At 37.4% G+C, this 25,000-nt stretch overlaps 1 protein-coding gene across 1 annotated transcript in view; it reads right to left on the bottom strand.

Moving 5' to 3' along the window:
• The window catches only part of LOC137992642 (IQ domain-containing protein H-like), a 79,613-nt gene that overhangs the window by 38,797 nt on the left and 15,816 nt on the right, over window positions 1–25,000 (bottom strand). Inside the window, exons 2-11 of the mRNA XM_068838101.1 lie at window positions 20,409–20,525; window positions 16,510–16,613; window positions 11,717–11,798; window positions 11,253–11,378; window positions 5,898–5,975; window positions 3,607–3,681; window positions 2,769–2,822; window positions 2,602–2,665; window positions 2,334–2,362; window positions 1,848–1,949 (exon numbers count right to left, since the gene is read on the bottom strand). Coding sequence (XP_068694202.1) covers window positions 1,848–1,949; window positions 2,334–2,362; window positions 2,602–2,665; window positions 2,769–2,822; window positions 3,607–3,681; window positions 5,898–5,975; window positions 11,253–11,378; window positions 11,717–11,798; window positions 16,510–16,613; window positions 20,409–20,525 — 831 coding nt within the window. The remainder of the gene's footprint in view (window positions 1–1,847; window positions 1,950–2,333; window positions 2,363–2,601; window positions 2,666–2,768; window positions 2,823–3,606; window positions 3,682–5,897; window positions 5,976–11,252; window positions 11,379–11,716; window positions 11,799–16,509; window positions 16,614–20,408; window positions 20,526–25,000) is intronic.

Raw genomic sequence — 25,000 nt, 5'->3', positions numbered from 1 at the left:
ACGGATATTATTTGGAATAACTGTGAAATTAGAATAGACAATAAGCCTGGCCATTACAAAAAACTATGTTATGAAGCTGGAATTGTATTCACCCAAAATCTTTTGTTTAATTTAAATGTTGCAGATGCCTATAATCGCCTCTCGAAAAAATCAATTCAAAAAGTATTTTACATTCCTGAAACTTTCACCTCTCATCTCTACAAAAAATAACTTGAATTGTTTCCATGATTTTCCAAGGTTAAAATATCCTTTAAAACCGATGTTTCGACCAGTTTTACTGGTCTTCTTCAGGTTATTTAAAAATGTTATCAATATGGCGGTTTCCATGGTTCAACATGGTCAAAATTGTTAAGGACTCTCATTTCGCGATGTTTCTGTTATAGTGACTCAATCCCTTCGAGAAATTTTCTCCATGTTGACCATGTTGAAACATGGAAGCCAATCCTACACTCCTTCTTTGATTGTGAAAAAGACTGTAGAAGACAGTGAGTTATTGCAAAAGTAAAAGTACTGGACAGGCCTCAGACTGCATTTCCAGCGCATTTTGATATCATTTACACGTCATGTGATGATCACGATACGTCATGTGCGGTCACCAAGCTGAACAACCAAAAACGGTCCGCCATATTGATAACATTTTTAACAACCAGAAGAAGACCAGTAAAACTAGTCGAAACGTTGGTTTTAAGGGATATTTTTAACCTCAGAAAAATCCTGGAAACAATTCAAAATTTTTAAATATTTTACAGTAGGCTGGTCTGTGTCGCTCTATTCCATCACCTTTAAGAGATAATGATTAACTTCCATCAATAAATCCTCCAACTGGTTCGTAATTGATGACAATATATTGAAGTAACTACAAAGAAGTCAAAAAAACTCTATGCGCTACTTATCACGGAAAAAGAACAACTTCCTTAAATCGCTTATTTTTAATCTTTCTAATGGCCAATTGAGACAAATTTTCCAGTTACTTCATTCTTTCACTATTGAATCATATGTTAAAGCTTTTCAATACAAAGTTGTTAACTCAATTCTTTATACAAACACCAAATTATGTAATTTGGGCTTTCGAACAAATGATCTATGTAGTTTCTGCAAAGGTCAGCCTCAATCAATAAACCATCTGCTCTTCCACTAAGCAGTTCTGGAACGATTTTGAAATTTACTTTTGCATTATTTCGAGTAAAAGGATCCGCCTTTCCCTGCAAAATGTGCTTGTTGGAATTATCACAGAAACAACTGACCCTTTACGTATATTGCTGAATGAACTATTTTATAATAATAGCTGGAAAGCTTTTCTTGTGTAATTGCAGACTTCTTTAGAAAAAAAAATGGGTACTGTCTCCTTATCTTTCTTAACTCACAGTTGAGTTCCTGTTATTATGCCACTTTTCTTTCTTGTATCTAAATTGTATCAGGCTGTTATTACATGTATTTCGTTTTCACTCATTAGTTGCTGTTGTTTGTCCGAAAGCAGCGTAAGTCCTGCTCCGCAAGTAGTGTAAGTATCGTATTGTAAGTAGTTTGTACGTAGCCGCAGTTCCTTATCGCCATTAAATAAATGTAAGTAAAGTGGTGTAAATGATGTAAGCAATTGTTAAGTAGTGCTCTTTTTGTTGAAAAAATATATTTGTTGCAAAAAAAGAAGCTGATTTAAATAGCTTAAACTCTTACAAAGAAACAGACCCCTTTTACACAGAATCTGCGGTGGGTGACATAGGATGGCTTTCAAAAGATGTTGCATCATTAAAAACCATACCTGACCACTGGACTATGCTTTGTGGATGTTAACAAAACCATGCAATACATGTAGTTCTAACCACCTTTTGTCACCCAACTTATTTCACCTCCTTGTTTAGAAAAATCTGTTGCTCATCTGCTGATTTAACTGTTCTTTTCTTGTCTGGATGTACTGACTTCTGCACAACCTGAATTCGTGAAGGATCCATCTGTCAAGTGAAAAAAATAGGATGTGCTATTGGAAGCCCTTATTTAACAGCTGTCAGTTGATCATTACAGATTACAGTTTAGAAGGAAACTGCCAACACTCTTTCTTGTGGGATTTCCTTGGGAAAGAGTACACACTGGCGCTTGTTAACAATTTGAAAAAATGGAAAGTTGTAGGAGACTAGAACAAGCATGCACAGCAATTGTCATTACTGTGATGAGGAAATTGTTTTGTGGCTTTCTTTTTCCTTAAACTGGTAATGTTCTAAGCAAGAGGAATTCACGACCTTTTCTAATAAAAACAGAACAGTATATTAAATGTAAGTAGGTTTTCTCGCCACTGGTAGGGACAAATTGAGCTTCTTTAAACACACAAACAAACGCACCTTAACAACTGATAGGTTGTAGCCACCAACTGCAAGGAGAGAAATGAGAATTTAACTTACATTAGTCATTGATGTCAATCTGTCCTGTGACAACAGAGTTTTTAATAAAGCACAATGAATAAAAACCCTGAATAATGAAAAATAAAACAATAATCTACATGTGCACCAAATAAATATAACTTAGTTTGATGCATTCATTACCAGTGCTCTATTTACAGCACTTCCAACAACTTTTTACCCAGCCAAATAAGCTATCAAGTTAACATACCTCCAACAACATCATTTGGAGGAGGGGCAGTAATTCTTGAAAACTGCTTCTCTGCTTTATGGAGCTGAGACAAAGAAAAGAGTACAAGACCATTTTTTCCCTATCTTAAAACGTCATACCCTTCAAGAAAACAAGTTCATAAAACTGAGAAAAAACGTTCAACCTACAGGAGCCTGGAGATGGTTTATGGGTGGTGGATGTAATGTGAGTTCTGCTGAAGGCTGAAAAACAAAGGACAGATAATGAGGGGTTTACAAAACTTACTCCTTCTGGTTTGGCCAATTAAGGATGGTGCCTACTATTGTTATTGCACAGACGTTCTGTGCATCTCCAGGCACTCAGAGTTCCTATCGGTGATGCTTACTAATACAGGGATTTTTTTGCGCCGTTTAAAGCTATCCGGAGAAGGTAGATCTTAGTAAGTACTCTTGGTATCCAAAAAGAAAATTGGGGGTAACCATGCATTTTTCAGAGATAATTAAGCTTCAATTTGAGAAAGAACGCCATACATTGCTTTGTATTTTAAAGCTTTTTACAAATATTATTCAAGACATGTATTATCTTTGAAAAATGCGTGGTTACCCCCAATTTTCTTTTTTACACTAGTCTTGTTAAGATCTACAGTTCCTGCATAATCACACATCGGGGCAAAAATATCTTTAATTAGTAGGCACCGTCCTTAAGTTAGCCAGCTTAGCAATGATATAACTTTCCCTGAATTGGTAGGAGATAAGAACAATGATGATGCAACTACCAATTTGCAATCACCAAGAAAAGTGATTTAAACATCAGCATGGAACTAATGAATAGTGTGCACAATTAACTCATGAACAGGCAGAAGTCAACTAGAGTCCACCAAACACTGAATGGTTTCAGGGTTCAAGCAACATTTTCATTGTTGCTTACAAACTGAATTGGCTACCATTGGCATTTCATTTACAATCATGCACTGGTTTAAAGTGGAATAGATGCTTTAAAGGCATCCATTGTAGTCTTAAAACTTACAGGTATGAGGCCACGTTCTATTAAACTCAAGATTCCCTTCTCTGCATCGCCTTGTGTGATTGGGGGAGGTGTATGCTGCAAAAAGGAGAAATTTATTGTTAACCTCTTTGATACTTAAGTTTTATGTTTGATGGCTTTAGGTGTTGGATATCCTTGATAAATTAAAACTGGCTAACACGCAGAGCTAGAAAAGGTGCCAAAGGAAATCAAGAAGTGCTCAACTTTAATTAAACAGCATTCTGAATTTACTAAACACTGTATTAAATTTAGGGAACACAGTTTTAATCGTTGTTGAGGCACAAGCAGTTTTATAAAAGCAGTCAGTCAATGGATAAATAAGCTTTGAGCAAGAAAAGAAATGCTGTGAGCTTCAACTCAAGTGACCAAATTGTGTAAAAATAAGTAACTGTACAGTAAATTTAAAAACTATGTGCCTAATTTACATCAAGTTCCTTATCCTTATGTGAACAGACTTATCTCCTGAGAGTGTAATTATGAGAAGTGCTAGTTTTGTACCCCATATGAACCATGTGAGCATTAGCCCTACTAATGGAAATGGGCCCACATAATGACAGGAAAAAACTCTGACAAAGGTGGGAACTGAACCCTGATCTTCTGGTTAGATCGCCACTGCTCTACTGACTGAGCTACAAGGCCAGACGGGAGCAGTGGGAAATGAAGATGTTAAATTCATGGCAATGAACATTTACAAGTACAAGGAAGGGTTATGTTTTTACAAACGTTGGCCGTGTAGCACTTTCTATTTCAACAGACTTAACTGATTAGAGTGTAATGAGAAGTGCTAGTTTTGTACCCCATATGAACCATTAGAGCATTAGCCCTACTAATGGAAATGGGCCCACACAAGGACAGAGAAAAACTCTGCTCCAGTCTGACCTTGTACATGTAGCTCAGTCGGTAGAGCAGCAGTGATTTAACCCGAAGGTCATGGGTTCAATTCCCACCCTGGTCAGAGTTTTTCTCTGTCCTTGTGTGGGCCCACTACTGAACTAACTGGGTTCAATTCCCAACACCCTAACAGCTTGACCACTTTGGCTTACCTTTAATCAGTTAAATTAAAAGTCATTTAAAGCTTCAAAAACAACTACTAAAACGTAAAGTAAGGCTGGATAAAATGGCCTGAGAATTTTGTTTGAATATTAAACAGTCCTTCTCAGGACTAGTTTCACATAGACGGCTGACACGTTGGTCACTAACCCTGCCTCCCAGCTATCAGATTGTATGTGGGCTGTGTTACAGTTGATCTCAACATGACTTCTAGCTACTACAACTAACATTAAAAGTGAATCATCTGAACGATAACATTCAATTTTCTGTGTTGTCTAGACACTCCTATCCCACCATAATGCCATATTCCCATTATCCGTCACCCTCATATCACCTGGAACTTTGTTATACAACACATTAGCACACTTTACACCATACTTCTGACAAAGCTGCCAGTACACCCTCAATACCAACCGATCATGCCTCAACCAATAATCCCTCTGCACCACACCAAGTTCTTCCTCTCTCACACAATTCAAACACTGATCAACCTCTGATCATTCCTAAGCTTGTACCCAGTGTTCTCTGCTTTCAACAGCATAGTGACAGGGATTCTCGCAAGAACAAACAACAGTGCAGACATAGAGGCCCCCTGGAATAATCCAAACTAACAATAATAATAATAATAATAATAACACCAATAATAATATTTATAATAATAACTTTATTGAACACCATAGACATGAACAGTAACAACTAATAATATTGGAATGTTCCTATTTAAATAAATGACAAGGATTGTGATTTCTGCAGTTTTAAGGCTCTAATTTTAGGAGTTCTGATGTCTGATGTTCTGGATAAAGGTACTTGGCATTGGTTCTTGTTTCTTATACTGTAGTTGTGTGCTCGTTCAGAAGTCTGCTGGTGGTTGAAGTGTTTACTCTTCAGCATAAGCTCTGTCTTGTTCTCAGTAATAGCATCTCTTTTTTGTACCAGTGGTTCAGTGGAGTCCTTGAAAAGTTCAAGAATTCTCAGGCAGCGATCTTGTGCTCTTTGTAACTCAAAGACAGGTATTCAGGAAAACCACCCCAAATGCCCAAATGGGGTTGGCATAATCCAGAAGCATCCAGATCTTTGTTATGTAGGTAGTAAGACCAACCTCAGTTTGATGATTAGCTTTCCTGCAAGCCCTCATGTGAAAGATAATTTGATTAGTTTTCATGACAATAATTATTTGATATGTGGGAGTTCCACCTTACAGGATAAAAATGTGTTTTACTTACTGAGGGATCAACCTTGTTTCCTCTGGGAAGTGTACAAAGTGGATCAACAGTTGAGCCAGTGATTATCTTGCCAGGAAACTAAAACACAAGAAAACCTATTTACTTTGTCGAATAAGTATGTATAATGTAAACTATCAATTAATATGACTACTAGCAAGGACGTTTGCACGGAAAACTATAGGCAATGCCAAATTAAGGGCAATGCCAAACTAAGATGAGAATAAGGGCAATGCCAAACTAAGATGAGAATAACTTTCTCAATCGTTTTATCCAATGAATGTTTGTAGATTAAATGTCTGTTTTTGGAATAGCCACAAAGTACATTGTACATACATAGTACATACGTGTACATTCTTTATTTTCTAACTAATTATACATCTATTAACAATTTTTATCACTTTTATGGACATACTCATAATTGCTAAAAACTTTTGGAGTCATTATATGAACTGACTGTTTTGGACACTATCCATTCTGAAATTAACTACAGTACATACTGTGTGGGGTCCCCTAGGGCTCAATACTTGGACCCTTATTATTCTTATTATACATCAACGACTTGCCTAACTGTAACCTTTTATCTAATGTAAGAATGTATGCTGATGATACTAACCTTATTTACGCATCAAAGAACCTGATGAGTTCATGTGTCATCCCTGACACATGACTTTGGTAACCTTAAACAATGGCTCAATTCTAATCGCCTATTAAGTCTTAATGTTGTCAAAACTAAATGCTTGTTCATTGGGACTCGGCACAAAATCTTCTACGACCTAGTAACTCGATCAGCTATTTGCCTTGATGCCCATCCAATACGACAAGTTGACTCTTATATATGTCTTGGTATACAGGTGGATGAAACGCTACCTTGGGGTCCCCATATCTCTGAGGTTAACCGAAAGGTTTCAAAAGTGCTTGCAGCTCTAAGAAGACTAAGCCACGTACTATGCCCCCAACCAGTGCTCATAACAATCTACAAATCTCTCATTTTACCATATCTTCATTATTCTACTGCTGCCTGAGGTGGCCTTGGTACTGGCTTAAGTAATAAACTCGAAAAATTACAAAACAGAGCTGCTCGCATAATAGCTGGTGCTGCCTGGGATGTACGATTCTCTTACATTCTTTCGGACCTAAACTGGACGAGCCTCCATGGCAGACATTCCAAACAAATGAAAACCCTTATGTTCAAAACAGCGAACGATCTAGTGCCTGAGTATTTTGAAAGATTACCAAATACTAATACTATCCATGGAAAACATGGTTTGAAAAGGAATCTTTTTGGTGCAAGATTTGCTTAATGAAGATGGAAAGTTCTTGTCTCTCCAAGAATTTCAGGATAAATTTGATTTAGAAATTAATTTCCTTCAATATTTTCAAATGATTGCTGCTTAATTCCCTGCAGCGATATTAAATGTAGTGCATATAAAATGGAAATTACGCCTGATGATCTCTTCAAAATGGAGGATATACTTCAGTGAACTAAAAACCCTTCGCTCTCCTTGGCCAAAATGAGTTGCAAACATTATTACAAACTTTTTAATGAAAACTGTATCATTGTGCCTACTCAGGTGTGAAAGCTTGGGAACAACTCTTCCCTGCTTCGTTTGTTTCCTGTTTCCTGGAAAGCTAACTTTCAAAAGATATATAAAATAACTAAAGATAATAAACTAAAGCAATTCTTATTGAAGCTTCTGCATAGGATAACTGTTACTAAGCGAAAGCTGAGAAGATTTAAAATTACAGTCGATGATTAATGCTCTTTATGCTCAAGTCAAGACTCTATACTTCATATATTTTTGGACTGTTCCACTATGTCCTCATTCTACACCGATATTGTGAAATGGTTCAATAATGTGAGCAACTTAAAACTTACTCCCCCGAATGAACAGATTCTATTCCATATAAAGGAGGAAAAATGCAAACTGACGAACAACCAAGAACGCAGACTAGATATTCTCCTTCTATACACCAAATATTATTTATACACTTGTAAAACACCTTTTAGGCAATGGAAACTTGAAAACTGCTCTTCTGTTTGATACTAACCCCCCCCCCCCCCCACCCCCTGTCTTAGTCGTTGTTATGTTTAAATATATATATATATCAAATGATGTTCAATGTTGATTCCAGAAGAGTGCTCTACAGTTAAGGAGCGGTAATATCAGCATGTAGTCTACTCAATATGAGTACATTTGGATTTTGAAATCCATATATATTATATATATAGCATAAATAGCTTAATTACATGAAATTTACAAACAAGTGCTAATGAGTAGGTGAAAAAATAGGCCAGCTTATAGACAGAAAAACCACTTACACAATTATAGTAGATGAAGTGAACAATATAGAGTTAATTATGGGAGGTAACCATCACAGTAAAAAATTAAAAAGTATTATACCTAAAGTTGTAAAGAATTTAAGAGAAAAAATGTTTTGGGAAAGATAATATATGAAAATGGCTAAAAAATGCATGGCTAAAAAATACATAAAACTTAATGGCTAAACCTAATTCTATTTTTAGAGTTGAACTCTGATCGTTTGTTAAGGCCGTGGGGATGAAGAGTACACAACTGGGAGCACCAAAAAGCTTCCCTTGTGAGTAAACGCCTATCAATGTGATCTTCACTTTCATTAACAATTTTTTTCGATAACAATGAATTCAAAGTCAGACATCTGGTGTTCAACCCTATTGAAATGCACGGCTAATTTGCATGTAGTCTTGTTAGTAAGCATAGCCGATTTGTGATTCCGAAACCTGACCTTGAATTCATTGGATGTTGAACCCACATACTGAACCTTACACTTCTTGCAAGTGGCCAAATAAATAACGTTTTTAGATTTGCAAACAAGATGTTGCCTAATAGTGCAATAACGATCTGTATGAGCGCTGTAAAAAATCTTATCCTCCTTTAAAAAGTTCTTGCATAAACCACATTTTTTGCTACATTTAAAACAACCTGTAGCAGAATGGTCGTTGTTACTATAATTAGATCCCTTGGGTCCCGCTAGGAGCTCTTTGATGGTTTTGGCCCTTCTATAAGATGGAAGTGAGTTCAGCTCCACATCACTGAAACTCCTGTCGGCACTCTTGGGTTTTTAGCTTGCTCACGTTTAGCTTTGGTGTTGGCTTTCCCTTAATTTTATTTCTCTGGGATCTCATTCTGAATGCAAGTTTCGATCTGATCAAGTTATGATCAGTGGCACAGTCCGCCCCTCTCATTACTCTATAGTGTCGAGTAGATCATTCAGATCTTTCTGTCTCGTTATTACATAGTCCAGGAGGTGCCAGTGCTTATGGAATGATTGACCCTTATGGAATGATTGCCCCTTTGGGAAAAATCTGTGCTAATGTGGGTGAATCATAAATGAAATGGCTAATGGATTTTACCAATGTTGGGCAAATGTGGGTTAAAATTAACCACAAGGGGAAAAATAACCTTTTTCTCTCGTTCTTTAGGTGAAAGTAGGTCCTCCCTGGGTGTATCTTTGGCGTTATCAAATTGTGTTTTAACTTTAGAAGGGTGGTAACCACGATCTATTAGATAATTCTGATATTCCTTGCTACGTTCTTCAAACTTTTCAATTGTGGAACAATTTCTGCGAACTTTTGTAGCAACTCCGAACGGGATAGCCCTGGTACAATGAGATGGATGGGCACTGTTATGCAATAAGTAGATGTGATGGTCGGTAGGTTTGGAATAGATATCAGTCTGAATAAACCCATCAACTAAAAGGAGGGTGAGATCCAAAACATTGAGTGAAATTTCTGATGATACCATGATGGTAAATTTGATGGTGGAGTACAGTGAATTAATGATTTCGGTAAAATCCTTCAGCTTGGTGGTACCCTGGGTCCAAAGATCGAAAATGTCGTCTCGATACCTCCACCATAAATTAGGTTTGGTCTCCCCAGATTTGGCCTTTTGATCGATAATTCCCATTGCCAAATCAGCGTAACTACACGCGTTCTTAGGGCCCATTGCGGTGCCACGAGTTTGCAAAAATTGTTGATCCTGAAAGTGGGAATTGTTGTGCTCTAAGCAGATCTTCACAGCTTCAACGATACATTCAGTTGACGGAATTTGGAATTCTCGTGAATTAAGAGCATTAGTGACAGCTTTTATTCCCAGATTGTTGTCAATATTGGGGAACATTGACACAACGTCCCAGGAAACAAGAAGGGCACCTTCGGGGAATGGTCCAGTCTTGTTGATATCTTCAATTTTTTGCAATAAGTGAGTAGTATCTTTGACAAATGAAGGCAGTTTTTGGGCTAATGGCTTGAGATAAAATTCGGTAAACGCAGAAAGGTTTTCAATTGCTGTCCCACGACAAGAAGTAATTAACCTAATCGGGGTCCCTTCCTTGTGCGTCTCAATAGTCCCAAAGGCTATGCCCGGTTTGGCTTTGTTATTAACAACCCAATTAACAATATTTTGGTCCATTTGCCCTATCTGTAGCCATTTATTACTCCACTCTGAAATGGTATTAGCATAGTTGGCACAAGGATCAGAATCACGTTTTTTATAGTGGAGTGGGTTTTCCAACTGGCCAAACATTTTAGATGAATATTCTGTTTTATCCAGAATGACAAATTTGGAGCTCTTGTCTTGAATTCTAATAGCTTGCTCATCTACATGTAAGTTTTAAAGTCGAGAGAAAGCCCTTCTCTCACCTACAGAAAGATTGTCATGGACAGTTACTAAGAAACGTTTGTGGGATCGAATAGCTCTTTCTTACCGATTCGAGAAACAACTCAACTTCCGGAAATTTGGAAACAGGGGCTTTCCATGACGAAACTTTTTTAATTGTAGGGAAGACAGTCTTCCTTCTTCTACAGTCGGACCATTATTAATATCACGATTATTGAAGAAAAACGTGGCTGCTCTTAGCCTATTCTCGAATTTCTCCCAATCTTCTTGTAACTTGAGCCTATCAATATCCCGGGGAACAGGACAAAACGAGGGTCCCTTACTTTCGTATGGATCTAATTCCCGTGAAGAAAGGTTAATTACCTAAGCTAGAAGTGACACGTCGTGCAGAAGAAAAGAAAAATCGTTTTCTATCTAGTATTCTAACCTTTTTGGAAAAGCGTCTGTTCTTGTGTTCTGGTTTCCTTGCATTCTCTTCATGCAATTGTTCAGTATGATGGTAGACGACAGGTACAATTGCATGAAGAGAATGCAAGGAAACCAAAACACAAGAACAGGCGCTTTTTGCAAAAAGGTTATAATAGAAATTAATTAGAAAACGATTTTTCTTTTCTTCTGCACGACGTGTTTCTTCTACACGACGTGTCACTTGCCTACAAGCTTGCCTACAACTAGGTGAATAAAATGCACATGTACATACCTCTGAAAGTTGATCACGCTTGTTTGCAATTTCCGGCAGTGCAACACCAAATCTGTCATTTAAGATACTTCTTGCTCCTGGATGGCTTGGATTGCTGAGAATCTTTAAATTTCTTAAATCTTTTGCCTAAAACAAGATGCAATTATACACGACATATTCTAGTAAGATAATAAAACTCACAGATTTCTGATGAATCGGTTACAGCAGCACAAATGCCCAACATATCTCATATGTTTGAATATGTACATTCTTGGTGATTTAGGAAATTGGCTGTGCTTTATACAAGAACAGGAAATATAGAACAGCAGTATTTCCTCAGATTAATCAGGGCTGATCCTTTCTCATTCCTCACTTTAAACAACATGGATGGCAAAATGTAATCAACAGCAAAATTTATGTTACATGTAAATCCATCTAGAAGTAAATACACTGCAGTATAAAATGAAGCAAGAATCTTTACTTACCTGCTCTCCAGGAGCAGGGGCATTGGGTCCTGCCCAATTTCCTTTGTTTGCAAATGCTAGTGGCTCCAGGAGACTCTTGTAACTAAATAGTAAAAGCATGCCTTTTACAGTGTATTTCATATTAATTTCTCTTATTACTCAAGTGAAGCTATGACCTTCGCAGTTATGAACATAATTTTTGCAATTAGGTAGAGAAGCCTGAAAAATTCAGGACTTCAACGGGGTTTGAACCCATGACCTCGCGATTGCGGTGCGACGCTCTCACCAACTCAGCTATGAAGTCACTGACGTTGGGAGCTGGTCATTTGTGGGTTCTAATGATCCCATGAGGAATGAATCAATGATAAAATGGTATATGAAATGAATCATATATGAACTGCGGATATGAAATCAAGTGAAGCTATGACCTTCGCAGTTATGAACACAATTTTTGCAATTGGGTAGAGAAGCCTGAAAAATTCAGGACTTCAATGGGGTTTGAACCCGTGACCTCGCGATTCCGGTTTTCAACGCTCTACCCAACTGAGTTATGAAGCCACTTGGGCTAACTGCGAAGGTCATAGCTTCACTTGATTTCATATCTGCAGTTCATATATGATTCATTCATATACCATTTCATCATTGATTCATTCCTCAAGGGATCATTAGAACCCACAAATGACCAGCTCCCAATGTCAGTGGCTTCATAGCACAGTTGGTTAGAGCGTCGCACTGGAATCACGAGGTCACGGGTTCAAACCCCGTTGAAGTCCTGAAATTTTCAGGCTTCTCTATCAAATTACAAAAATTGCGTTCATATAGCTGCGGAGGTCATAGCTTCACTTGATTTCATATCCGCAGTTCATATACATGTATAATTCATTTCATATTTACCATTTCATCATTGATTCATTCCTCACGGGATCATTAGAACCCACAAATGACCAGCTCCCAATGTCAGTGGCTTCATAGCTCAGTTGGTTAGAGCATCGCACTGGAATTGCGAAGTCATGGGTTCAAACCCTGTTAAGTCCTGAATTTTTCAGGCTTCTCTACGCAATTGCAAAAATTGCGTTCATAACTGCGAAGGTCATAGCTTCACTTGATTTCATATCCGCAGTTCATATATGATTCATTTCATATCCATTTCATCTCTTATTACTCTTTACCAAATCATTACACTATATAATAATTTATGCCTTTAATTATGAGCCCTACCTGAGGTTTATAGTCTCATTCATCGAAATAATTGCTTCTGACACTGTCTGTTGTAATTTTCTCTTTTAAGCTCCAGAGAGGTGATTCCTTATTTTAATTGTGCTCTATTTCAACACTACACCACAAGTATCAATCTAAAACTAAATTCTAGTTTTCTCTATACTCAAATCTCAAAGGCGTGAAATCAAAATCCAAGCAGCAATAAAGAAAGCCCAAAACATACTAAAATCGCAAGATCAAATTCCACTCAAAGTGACTGTAACATCTCAAGAAAAAACTGCAGTTGCAAACCAGGCCCTAATCCAGTCACAGACTCTGTTCCAGAAATGCAAATAAATTCACCTCTATCCTTGCCGTCATCTAATATTGTGACTAACACAAATGTAAATCTGCCAAGTGCTTTCAAGGGGAACTCAAGCGTAATTTCCACTTTATAGGCCACCAAAATGTGTCAGGCTTTTAGGATCTTCCTATTGGTTTCCGAGAAAATAAACTTTGAAGTTGACCAATAGAAAATTTTCCGTTTCGCCACACGCAGAGACTTGTCAAAGCAAAAATATTTCGAAGCCCAACACACTTTCATGCACAAATATCCGACGATCACCTCTTGCAGAATTAGATAAAGAATGCATGAGGTATCACTCCAGGCTTGCCTAGCCAATTGCCATTAAGAAGGGAGAAAGTAATTCTCAAATAGATGGATAGATAGATAGATAGATGGGTGGATGGATGGATGGACGGATGGGTGGATGGATGGATGGATGGATGGATGGATGGATAGATAGATATTAGATAGTGACTTTATTTCACGAGGGTAGCACATGACAGTAATATATAGATTTAGCCAAGCTTAAAATCGGAGCTCCCTGATTATTTATTCTTACTGCCTGTAGGGTTAGTGAAAATAGAAGGTTTAGAATTGTCCGCGTTTTGATGTTTCCGGTTGCTGCTTTAATAATTAAATCATTTTCTTTGCTTTCTTCTCTAGAAAAATTCATTGCAATGCCTAACTAGTGAATTTCATGGTAAATTTTACACTAAAAACCAATATCGCACGAATCAAGAAGCGATGAGTACAATAATCGGTTTTTCAAGTGAAATTTACTTTAGAATTCACCAGTTTGGCAATGAATTTTTCTTGAACCGCATGAGTTTTAAAAGAAAACAAGCACACCCTCAGCGAGCGAATGAAAAAGGAAAAAAGCCATTTGGGAGTCAACTGTCAATAGCAAGTGAATCAGAATCACACTAAAATTAGAAGCCATACAAAAAAACCTTGTCAGTTCAAGGTTAAAGAAGAGTTTTACTGATGTACCAGGTACTTTATTCCACTTTATATTTTCATTCACATTTTGATGTAATTCATTGAAACACACCAGGTTGGCTTGGAACAAGAATCAGCAAAATGCAACCAAGATTAAAGGACGAACTTCAAACAAGATCCGTTTCAACACTTAAATAACGTTTAGGTGCTTTAAACAAACTTCTGAAAACACAAGTTAGTGAAATTTCCCCCTATGATTTTACAAGAACTCATTGCGATTACGTGTATATAACATAAGGGCAAAATTTTGTTGTCACTGTCGAAGGACATCCAAAACCATTTGGGAAAATGGATTAAAAAGCACTCAAGTTGTTTGATCGCATTTTAGAGCAAAACAACCAAACAAATCAACTTTTTCTTTTAATAATTGTGCAAAAGAGTACAGATGATTGTTATTTATTTCCAAGTTGACAATAAAAATCGATTTTCATTCCTGATCAAACAAAGGAAAAACAGATTAAACCACTTTTTGAAAATAATAAACGGTTTAGTGCCTAAGGAAAGAATTTGTGGAGTAACTTCTTGCACTACGTATGAGCCATTACTGGTATTCTGCTTTGTCGTTGTCGTTCTCTTTCACTCTCCTTTCGTTTCTGTGCTAGTCATAGGTCCTCCAGGTATCATGTAAACTTATCAGAGCTTCTAAAGATATGCCAAAAATTGCAATACAGAGGAGAAAAAGGCAGCTCTAAGCAATAGAAAATAAACACTCAGCTTTAAGTTTATATCCCTCCAATGCTTGACTTGAATAACTGCGTAGCTGCCAGTGTGGACCAAAGCTATCATGATATGTCAAACTGGATTGAAACCAGTCAAAAATGCATAAAGAAAACACTTTCCAAACAGTTTTTCACATGAACACGAACAGCGTTGACTCTGTAAGAACTATACGCTGTAGCTGATGAAGTATCATTGGCCGTGTAGCCCAGTTGAGCGACAGAAAGCGCGCAAAATAAATTGAAGCCTTGTTTATGTTTAGGTGAGTTAACCTGAGTTGAGCCTGCAATCCAGTCGAAAACCAGTACCTGGTCAGCGGTCAACTTTAAAAAGAAAAACAGCTGACCTCGGTGAGCTTTAAGCTTGAGCCCGCGATATGGTCATGTGATACTGGTCAGCGGATACATTGTTTTGACAGGTGTCAATTGATCAAAACATGGATGTCCAATATCAAAGATGTATGCTGTAAACTAGTATGATACTGGTCACATTGGCATACATGGAGGGGTGGAGGTGCGTACGTATGGACGATCGATGACGTCATGGCTATAAAACCAACATTTCTCGCATGGATGGGTCACCATGTTTTCTAAATTATGGTGCTCCGCGCGCACGCGCCTTTGGCATGCACAGACCTCCGATATTAACAACTGATAACCCAGTGGCCCTCGTGGATCTCATGGATCCAGGCCAAAACCTCGTTTTCATTGCTGAGATCTGCAATACTATGCTTGAGAGGCACGAGAGCGGTTAGATCCAGTAGTGCTGCATGTGATATTGAAATTAGTAAAGCAGCTATTTGCTGAAGAACTTTTCATTTAATTTTTGTTTAATTTGCATACAGAGAACTGACCGAGTTTTCAAACTATACATTATTTTATAATACCATGCTTACATTTAGTGAATTTCTAATTTTCTTCTGTATTTGTACATTTGTAGTGGAGCTCAGGCACGCAAAGCGCGCCAGCAGAGCACCATGGGTAAGATTTTTTGGGTTATCTATGAATGCAAAAAATTTTGGTTATGACGTCACACAGTCGCCTGCCCATACAATGACGTCTTGTACGTCCCCCACTACAGTGACGTTAAGGACGGTGCCTACTAATTAAAGATACTTTTGCCCCAGTGTGTGATTGTGCAGGAAATGTAGATCTTAACAAGTGTCATTGAAATCCAAGAAGAAAATTGGGGTTAACCACACATTTTCAAAGTTAATTCCTGCGACCTGTACAGAACAGTACTGTACATGGCACAGTAATCTCTATCAGGTGATAAGGACGGCTTTCAGGTAATACACTTCACATAATGTTCACTGAGCAATTCGCCTCCTGCCTTTTAATGTATTTGACTGATTGATTGGCTTTTGGAGAGTTTTTTGTACACTCTTTCTGACTAATGACAGTGCCCTGCTCAGGACAATCTTTCTGATACAGTATAAAGGAACAATTACCACGTTAACATTGCAAACATTTAATAATGAGAAGTCTTAATTAGGCTCAAGAATCAGAACTGATCGCGATTTACAAACATTAATGTTACATGTCACTTGGCATACCATGGAGCATTTTGCTGCCTCTTTCTTGTTAAACCAGGACTATCAAGTGAGGGTAGTGTGAGAACCTGGTTGTTGCTTGAGCTGATAATTTGTTCTACTTTGTCCTAAACATAAAGAACAAAAAAATTGACTATTAATAGTACTTAATTGTGGGGATGACACTGTTAAAAGGGATCATCACTCAGGACAGTAAAAGAGGAAAAATGTGAGGGGAAGTCATGAGACCAAGCTGGAATAATTTACATCAACATTTAGCAAGGGGGACTGCATGTTTTCCAGGAATGCACATTAACAATTTTAAGCGTTCCTATCAAAAAGCACTTCCTACATTAGCACACAAAGAAGATTAGATTTGACCCCTGACGAAGTTCCAACTTGAATGTTGTGTGGGAAACCTCAGGAAAGTCAGCATACATGCACTGTACATGTAGGTCCTTCTTTAAAAGCTCATCTGGTGGCAAAAGTCTTCATGCATGTTGAAAGAATGTGAACAGAGTACAATATACCAACCTGTTATTCATCTACATGTATGATTCTCAGTTCTCTACACACTATAAAAGGGGTCACTTCACACAATGCTTTTGCTCTAATTCATTCAAGCACGACTGATTAATTATCCAAGATGGTGATCGATCAACAAACAGCAACACAGAGACATAAGCCCTAAAAGATACAGTATTTCTAGCACAAGAAAAAGAGGCTGGGGATTTAAAAAAGAACAACAAATAACACTACTTTAAAATTTATGACATAATATGGAAACATTGCCATAAAGGGCTTTTTTTTATGGCACAAATTATCACAGAGCTCGATTGCGCCCACGGTTGATTAATAAATCATTTCCATGTGCCTGTTTAAGCCAACTATATATGTTATAATTATAATAATAACTCTATAAATTTTAAACTGCTAAAAATGTATCAGTTTGTTAAAAGAAACTGGTATTAATACATGAACAGATAAATATAATATTTCTGAACTAACATAAAAATGATAATAAAGAGTAAAATACAATCATCACATACAATCAAAATCGACTATTTAAATATTATCTTAATAGACAAAAAAGGATAACAATAAGAAATACAATATTGAAATTACCGTGCATCTGTGACTTAATTTGTCCAATTTTAGCAAAAAAAAACTATAGAGGCTGCTCTGAATGATGAAAAAGTTGTAATTGATCTTATTGATTTTGGTAAATCGTTCCAATCCAACGCTGCAGCATATTAAAAAGATTTTTGTCCAACTTTTTTATTTGCTTTTGGTAAATGTAGCGTCGTGTTGTCTCTGAGATCTCTCCTGTGCAGACTTGATTGCCTTTTACTTGGTTTGGACAGTTATAGTCGTTTAAGATTTTATAGACCAACTGAAATCTCGGAAAACGCCTTCGATTTTTTAATTTTCTAATGACCATTAGAACCCACAAATGACCAGCTCCCAACGTCAGTGGCTTCATAGCTCAGTTGGTTAGAGCGTCGCACCGGAATCGCGAGGTCACAGGTTCAAACCCCGTTGAAGTCCTGAATTTTTCAGGCTTGTCTACGTAATTGCAAAAATTGCTCTCATAACTGTGAAGATCATAGCGTCACTTGATTTTGATTCTGTTGAGTTGCAAGTTACATAATTATTGTCTACGATTATCATAGTAGTTTTTAAACCAATGAAACACAGAGCCTGCATCTAGCATAGATAAATGTAGTGCTTTGAAAACTTGGCCCATCAGAGCCGAAGCTTATCCCGGTTTCTGTGGCATGAAGCGACTAGGACTATCTTTTTTACTTCCCCCTGGATGGGATGCCAGTTCATCGCAGGGTTACCCCCAGCATTTCGCCGCTACCTATTTATACCCCTTGGGTGGAGAGAGGCACGGTGGGAGTAAAGTGTCTTGCCCAAGAACACAACACAATTTCCCTGGCCAGGACCCAAACCCGGACCACTCAATCCGGAGTCGAGTCACTAACCATGAGGCCACCACGCCTCCCTAAGCCACTGTGTAAGAAGACTTTAAAAAGGCACGGGACTTATAAAATAATAGTCAGCACAAGAAGACACACCCTTCAGATGTGCACCTCTGGGTAAATTACAACTGTTAGAACTGTCTGATAGACAATCGAAACACCCTAAAACACATGCACAAGGCAGGGTCTCTTTAATGATTTCACTACAGCAATTAATCACAGCATCTGACAGGATGTGGCAATGCGGATCTGCATAATTCCCTAAAATCCGCATCCTCCCCATAAAATTACGATACTGGTATTTTCCGCATAAAACAGAAGAAATGCCTGATATTAGTGATAAAGCAGCTGATTACTATCCTTACAAAGTTAACATAAAATGCAAAGAGGTTGACTATTTTCATTGAAATGCCTATTTTTTCCTGAACGTTGAAGAAAACGCGCCATTTCTTTCGCAAGATGAATTCCACACAGTTTTCGGCAATGAGCCGGGGCTCTAGTTTAACCATTTTTCATAACATACCCTATAGGTTCGAAATTAAAACAAAAAGATGCAACAAGATATTAAAATTTAAAAGTAGGGACAATCATTGCGATGAAGTTTTACAAAACAAAATAAGAGCCTGCAATAAATGTAAAAAACCCCTGAAAATGGTGAATGATTGAGGGAACGGATTGTTGTCCAACCACATTACCATATCTCCAAATTGAAACAAATAATTCATGACAAGAAACAAAAAAAATTTTTATTGCTTTATTTATTTTAGCAAAAATTTCAACAAAATGCCAATTGCTAACCCTTTTATTTTAACGGTGGTCGCAAATTGGCGACACCTACAGATATCTTAATCGCAAAGGGAACAAATTCAGTCGCAAATGTGACTGTATTGGTCATAATTTCGAGTCCTGATTTACCATAAGCATGTAAATTTAATACATTGGACAGGCCTAATTATTAGTTCTATAAATTGTACAAATTTCCGCATAATCCAGTGTAATTTCCGCAGAATCAACACATGTTTACACATAATATGGCCAAAAAATTCCACATAATCTTCAATTTTTTTCGGCACCCTATCAGAAGTCCAGCAATTTAGAGAACAATCATATTAGGGTCACCTCCACTTCTACATCATCAAGATGTTCTAGGAGAATGATCAACAGAGCTGGAAGAGATTGTAGATCAGGTGTATGACAGAACAAGGACAAGCTAGGCCAACTGAGCTATGCCTGCAAATGTTGGTTTTTGAGGAGAGGGGGAAACCAGAGTACCCAGGGAAAAACATCTCGAGCAGAGTAGAGAACCAACAAACTCAACCCACATATGGTGTAGAATCCGGGAATCAATCCTGGGCCACATTGGTGGGAGGCGAGTGCTCTCACCACTGTGCCAGCCCTGCTCCCCTGTGTAGAGTAGGATATCATCAGGCACAGTGTAAAGCACAGAAGAGAGTACAACAAATACATTAAGAGGAACAACAAGCACTCACACTGATTACAGTGCCACTATGACAAAAATCGCACCTTTTCTATTGAAGCCATTTCAAGATATTCAAGTTTTTAAGATATGCAAATTAGCCAAGTGATTACGTCATACACTCAACCAAATTTTGATCAAATAATTATACACATTTTTCAAACTTAAATATCTCCGGAACTAGATGCAGGTATTTGCAAACCGTAAACGGCATTCTCATTCTTTCATAGAATTCTTTGTGATGCGCCTAAAAAATCAAGAGGTAAAAATTATCATATTATAATGATCATAGTGGCACTTTAAGGGTTAATTAGGGTGACGATATTGACATGAATTGTTTTATTTTAATTGTCTTAAATTAGAACGTTGGCTACATGTAAGTCAATAAAAAAAAATAATTAAAATAAATTCCCAAAAATTTACCATTCAATAAAATAATAATACATTAAAATACTGTTTACCGTGACGCTTTGTTCTGTTCGTTCTATGGCACTTTCAAGTGCTCCTATGTCAATAGCATCTGTTGACAGACCTTGCGAAGTAAGCTGTTCTTTAAGGTGACGCAGGTCATCTTGAACCTTGGCAGATTAAAAAAAAACAGTTGTCAATGCAAAATGTAACTATCTCTGACATCAACTTGATCAAGGACACATCAGATAATTTATGCCTTATCTAGTTACTGTTGACTGTAGGTAATAATAATCATATACAGCTGCAGTTGTTATGTACAAAGGATGTTTTGGAATAAAGTTACCGGTAATTGTAGTTTTATCCTGCGTAATTATTATTGGTTGCTTGAATGTTCCTGTGCGAGTGTCGAGAAAAATTCATCCTTTACATTTCGCATGAAGTTTCGTTTTCAATGTTTACGGATATTTAATTAACGTATGTTTCAAATTGCATGCTCCAAAAGTTTTGCGGTTGGCAAGAAATTTTAGCAACGCACAATGCATTTTGTTTTTGTTAGGAATTTTTCCACCAAATGGTCGATGTTTCAACGGAATCGTCGCTTATTCGTGTATGAAGAATTTATTTTCCATCAGAATTTTCGTATGTAAACCAGATACTTGTGTTTATTGTCGCTTAAACGGCGTCTCCTTACGGCAATTTTGAAGTGGCTTTTTTAATTGATATTGTGAGAGTCTAACACTAATTTCCAAACAAATGAAGAAAATCAGACCCAGGCATGATCAATGATCAATTTAAGGAGGCTCGAAATAGTTTCTCCTTTTTTCAAACAAATAAACGTATTCTGTCCTTAGATACAGTTAGGGTAATCATATCTGTTCCATTATAGATTTCTCACATCACATTTTCCTCCAAAATAATGTTACCATGGGAACAATATAAGGCACTTCTTTGAGCCTTAAAATCAACATATTTTGTGTTTTTTGAAAAAAGTTACGGGACAGTGAAATCTTCCCATTCAGCTTGAACTTTGAATGTTTAAGAAATCAAAGGTGACAAAGGTTTTTTAGCCTTTTTCCAAGGTAAGTCATCTTAAAAATGGTGCATTTATGCAGGAATTCCTAAGAAACTTATTGATTAATTGAATGTTGTGCGTTCTTTCGTGAATTAGGCAAGTTTTCATGAATTGTGCCATTGATGCAATTTGAGATTGATTGTGCCAAATAGCACCATCGCGTAAATTTTATCAGAAGGCCTGTGTATGGTTACTTTCCAGATCTGATGCAATTTGAGCCATTTCCAGGAGCCACCAATTTCAGTAAAATTCTCCTGGATAAAATGTTCCCATGGTCACAATTCCACATCAGAATCAATTATTGTCAAAGATTGAACTTTCATCTCAACCCTCCATCAATACAATAGCAGTCTTGCGAGCAACGTCAGGTGGCAATACTGCAACAAAACAGCTATCAAAGGAGGTGCTTTATCATCACAGTGGCCGTGATGGCTTCAACCATTGATAACAAACTGAGCCTTACCGGGGTGGCAGAAGTCAACCGCCAATTTCTACCAGGATCACAGTGGGTCTTGAACCCAGGATTTCTGGATCTCAAGGCAAGCACCCTAACCACTGGGCCACACTGCCTCCAAGGAAAGTTCGGTCTAGAAAAAGTTTCTCTAAATTACGAAAACTTTTCCCCAGGAATTAAAAAATAGTTGCCATTTTGTCCAGTTCCCCATTAAAATGTGACAAGAGCACTTTGAAGTTGCCTCTTTCGTGACTTGGAGAGCGCCATCTAGGATATGACGTGTTATGAGGTAGCAATAGTCAACAAACGAGTTCGACTTTACCAAGTTCTTCAACCCCCGATCACTTTCTCATTCTTGTGTAACCTTTCTGCTTCAAGAAATTCACATGAAGATGAACTATGGTAAACAGTCGTGTGGTTCAATAGGTAGTAGGCCATGTAGGCCATAAGTGTGACAGAAGCTCAAGTCACTTTAAAATACTTATAGATTTTCCAGTCAATCAAGCCAGGCGGCAAAAATCAGCCAGAGCAAATGTAAAAGACAAAAACCTTGAACATGCGACAACGAAATGTTTGACAAGTGTACAAATTGTACCTTTCACTTTCTTCCTTCAGCGACAGCCATCTTAGATGCTTCAGCAAACATATTTGTTTGCTTGATCCACACGGGTGGGAAGCGTTTAATTTAAAATAAGCCGACAAAACTTTCAGATGTTGCTCAATACACGGAGCAAGGGCTCTTTCACATCAACATGCAATCACTGCCGTTGGGGTGTACACTTTCAAGGGGGATGAAACTATACATGTCTAGAATTGAGAACACATGAGAAAAAAACCGAAGCTTACACCAGAAAATTCCCAGCCTATGTGCAAGGCCTCCTTGATTTTCAGTTGAAAAGGCGTGGAGGCGTTGTCAAGGATTGAAAAGCAATTCTCTGAGCACAAATCTCTGCATGTTTCTGACCCATAAGTGTGCTGATTGATGTGTGAGTTCTTATATCGGATGTTGAATGTTCACAAACACGTGTAGCAAGATGTTGATTTGTCTCACTGACACAACTTATCAGACACTACAGCCTGCGTAAGAAAATTTGTAGGCAACGAGACCTTGATAAATTAGAGATGGCATCTTTGGCATTAAATAAGTTGATCTTGTATGGGGCGAACACTAACTTGATGACTACGTTCTTACAGTGGCGTTGGGTGAAGCGCTTGATTCTGTGTTGAGAGAAACTTGAGTAGGGGCCAACAAAAGATAATTACTGGGTTGCCAGTATGGTTTGTTTTATTTTATTTATTTTTTTATTTTTATTTTTTTTCCCTGTCGGTAAAAGTCTTGCCTGTCACTCCCCTTCTAAGTGGTGTCTTTGTGCATAGAGCCTTCTGTGCGTATTTTCTTAGGATCGAGAGGGTAGTGGGAAATGCGTAGATTTCTCTGGTGGACACAGTAGAACAATTAACTTTACCGGCAATGGCGTCGAAAGTCATCAAACGCGAATGGCGTTTTAGTGGATCTTTGAACAAAATATACCCTTATGAAGCTCAATAATGGCAAGTCAATTGGATACTGAACAAGACAGGCGGTGGAATCTTAAAAGCGACAAGTAATGGACTTCAACAACAATCTGTCACCCGTTGAGCCGAAATCAAAGTGAGCTGCATTTCTAATATTTTACCAAGTGTGCTGTTATGTAGAACACTGAAACCAAATGGAAAATTCTCTGGTAACTAATGGGTTCAACAAAGACAGGGAATGAATCGAACATCTTAAGTGGATCTGTGATCAACTCTGCACAGTCTTCAGATAAAAAAAAAATTGGAAAATGTGACAGCCAAGAATTATTTGAAAGAAAGCTTGTCGTCTATTTTGTGCTTCATTATTCAAGGAAAAGCTTCTTCATGGAAACGGTTTGATCCTGAAATTTTAGTTTGTTGTAATATTGCGCATATTTGACACGATTGAGTTTTTTCTCTTCACGCACATAATGAAATAGGAAGAGTTTTGCCTCTAATAGCAAATATGTTGTTTGTTTCAAAAAACTGTCATGCTTTATAATATGCGAGCTTAACTGGATAGTTTTTATGGCAATTATAGTAAAGCATTTTCGAGTCAAAATGAGGTTAGCTTCTTTCTGTTGTGCTAATTAACTTAATTAAATATAAATATACATTCTGCCTCTGAGACATGAGTTTGTTATTCTCGTTAACCAGCAATGGCGTCGAAAGTCATTGCAACGCGAATGGCGTTTTAGTGCATCTTATGTTGTTTGTTTCAATAAAATGTTTCGCTGGAAAAGGATTCTGTGATATTTTCTGCCTTTGTGAATTATAATATCATGTTGTGTATTGAATTTTCGAGCTTAAGGTTGAAATGTGATACGGGAGGATATTTTAAGTATTGCCCTGTAAGCAGGAAAGGTTCGTGAAAATAAACTGGTCTGTTGGAAGTGTGCTTGAGTTTCAACAAAATGAGCGTGGCCAAAAACAGCAAAAAATTGTGATGCCGATGAATAATAAAGTGCTATTTCCAAAATGATGGAATTACCTGGTGATAAATAACCTCGTCTTGGAGAGTAAATTTTTGACTTTGCAGAAACAATGGTGGGCGATTGTGAACTTTGTTTTGAATTCGCTCATTCGTTGTCAAACTATATAACACTTGACAGAAAAAGAAACTTACGAAAACCCAGTATCTTGCCATCATTTGACACAGATGCTTCTCTGTTTGGCGAGTAAACATGCTGCGGTAACTTAATCAAGGCGCCCACTGAATTCCGCCGATGTCACTTTTGATTTTGCGATTTATTTGTGCAGCCAAAAGTACAATAACAAAATTGAACGTAGCAAAAATCTCCCAAAATTTTTGATGCTGATCGTAACTTTTTTATATTCTATATTCATGGTTCAAAATTAATGTTGTTTTCATGTCGTAAATATGTCATTCTCGAGCGACCGTCTTGGAAACTTCCTTCTGCTCTTTCTAAAAACTGTGTATCAATATTTATTTACTTTGCATCAATATTTGTTTTTGCATAAAGCAAGCTAACAAAATCTGTACCTTGCTGAGTTCGCATTTGTTAGCGTTAATAGTATTTTCGGTCCAATGCTTCTGTTTT

The sequence above is a fragment of the Montipora foliosa genome, chromosome 2, assembly GCF_036669935.1.
Source record: "Montipora foliosa isolate CH-2021 chromosome 2, ASM3666993v2, whole genome shotgun sequence".
NCBI classification, from domain to species: Eukaryota; Metazoa; Cnidaria; class Anthozoa; order Scleractinia; family Acroporidae; genus Montipora; species Montipora foliosa.
The sequence above is the reverse complement of the archived record's forward strand: the minus strand, read 5'-3'. Positions and strand labels throughout refer to the sequence as shown.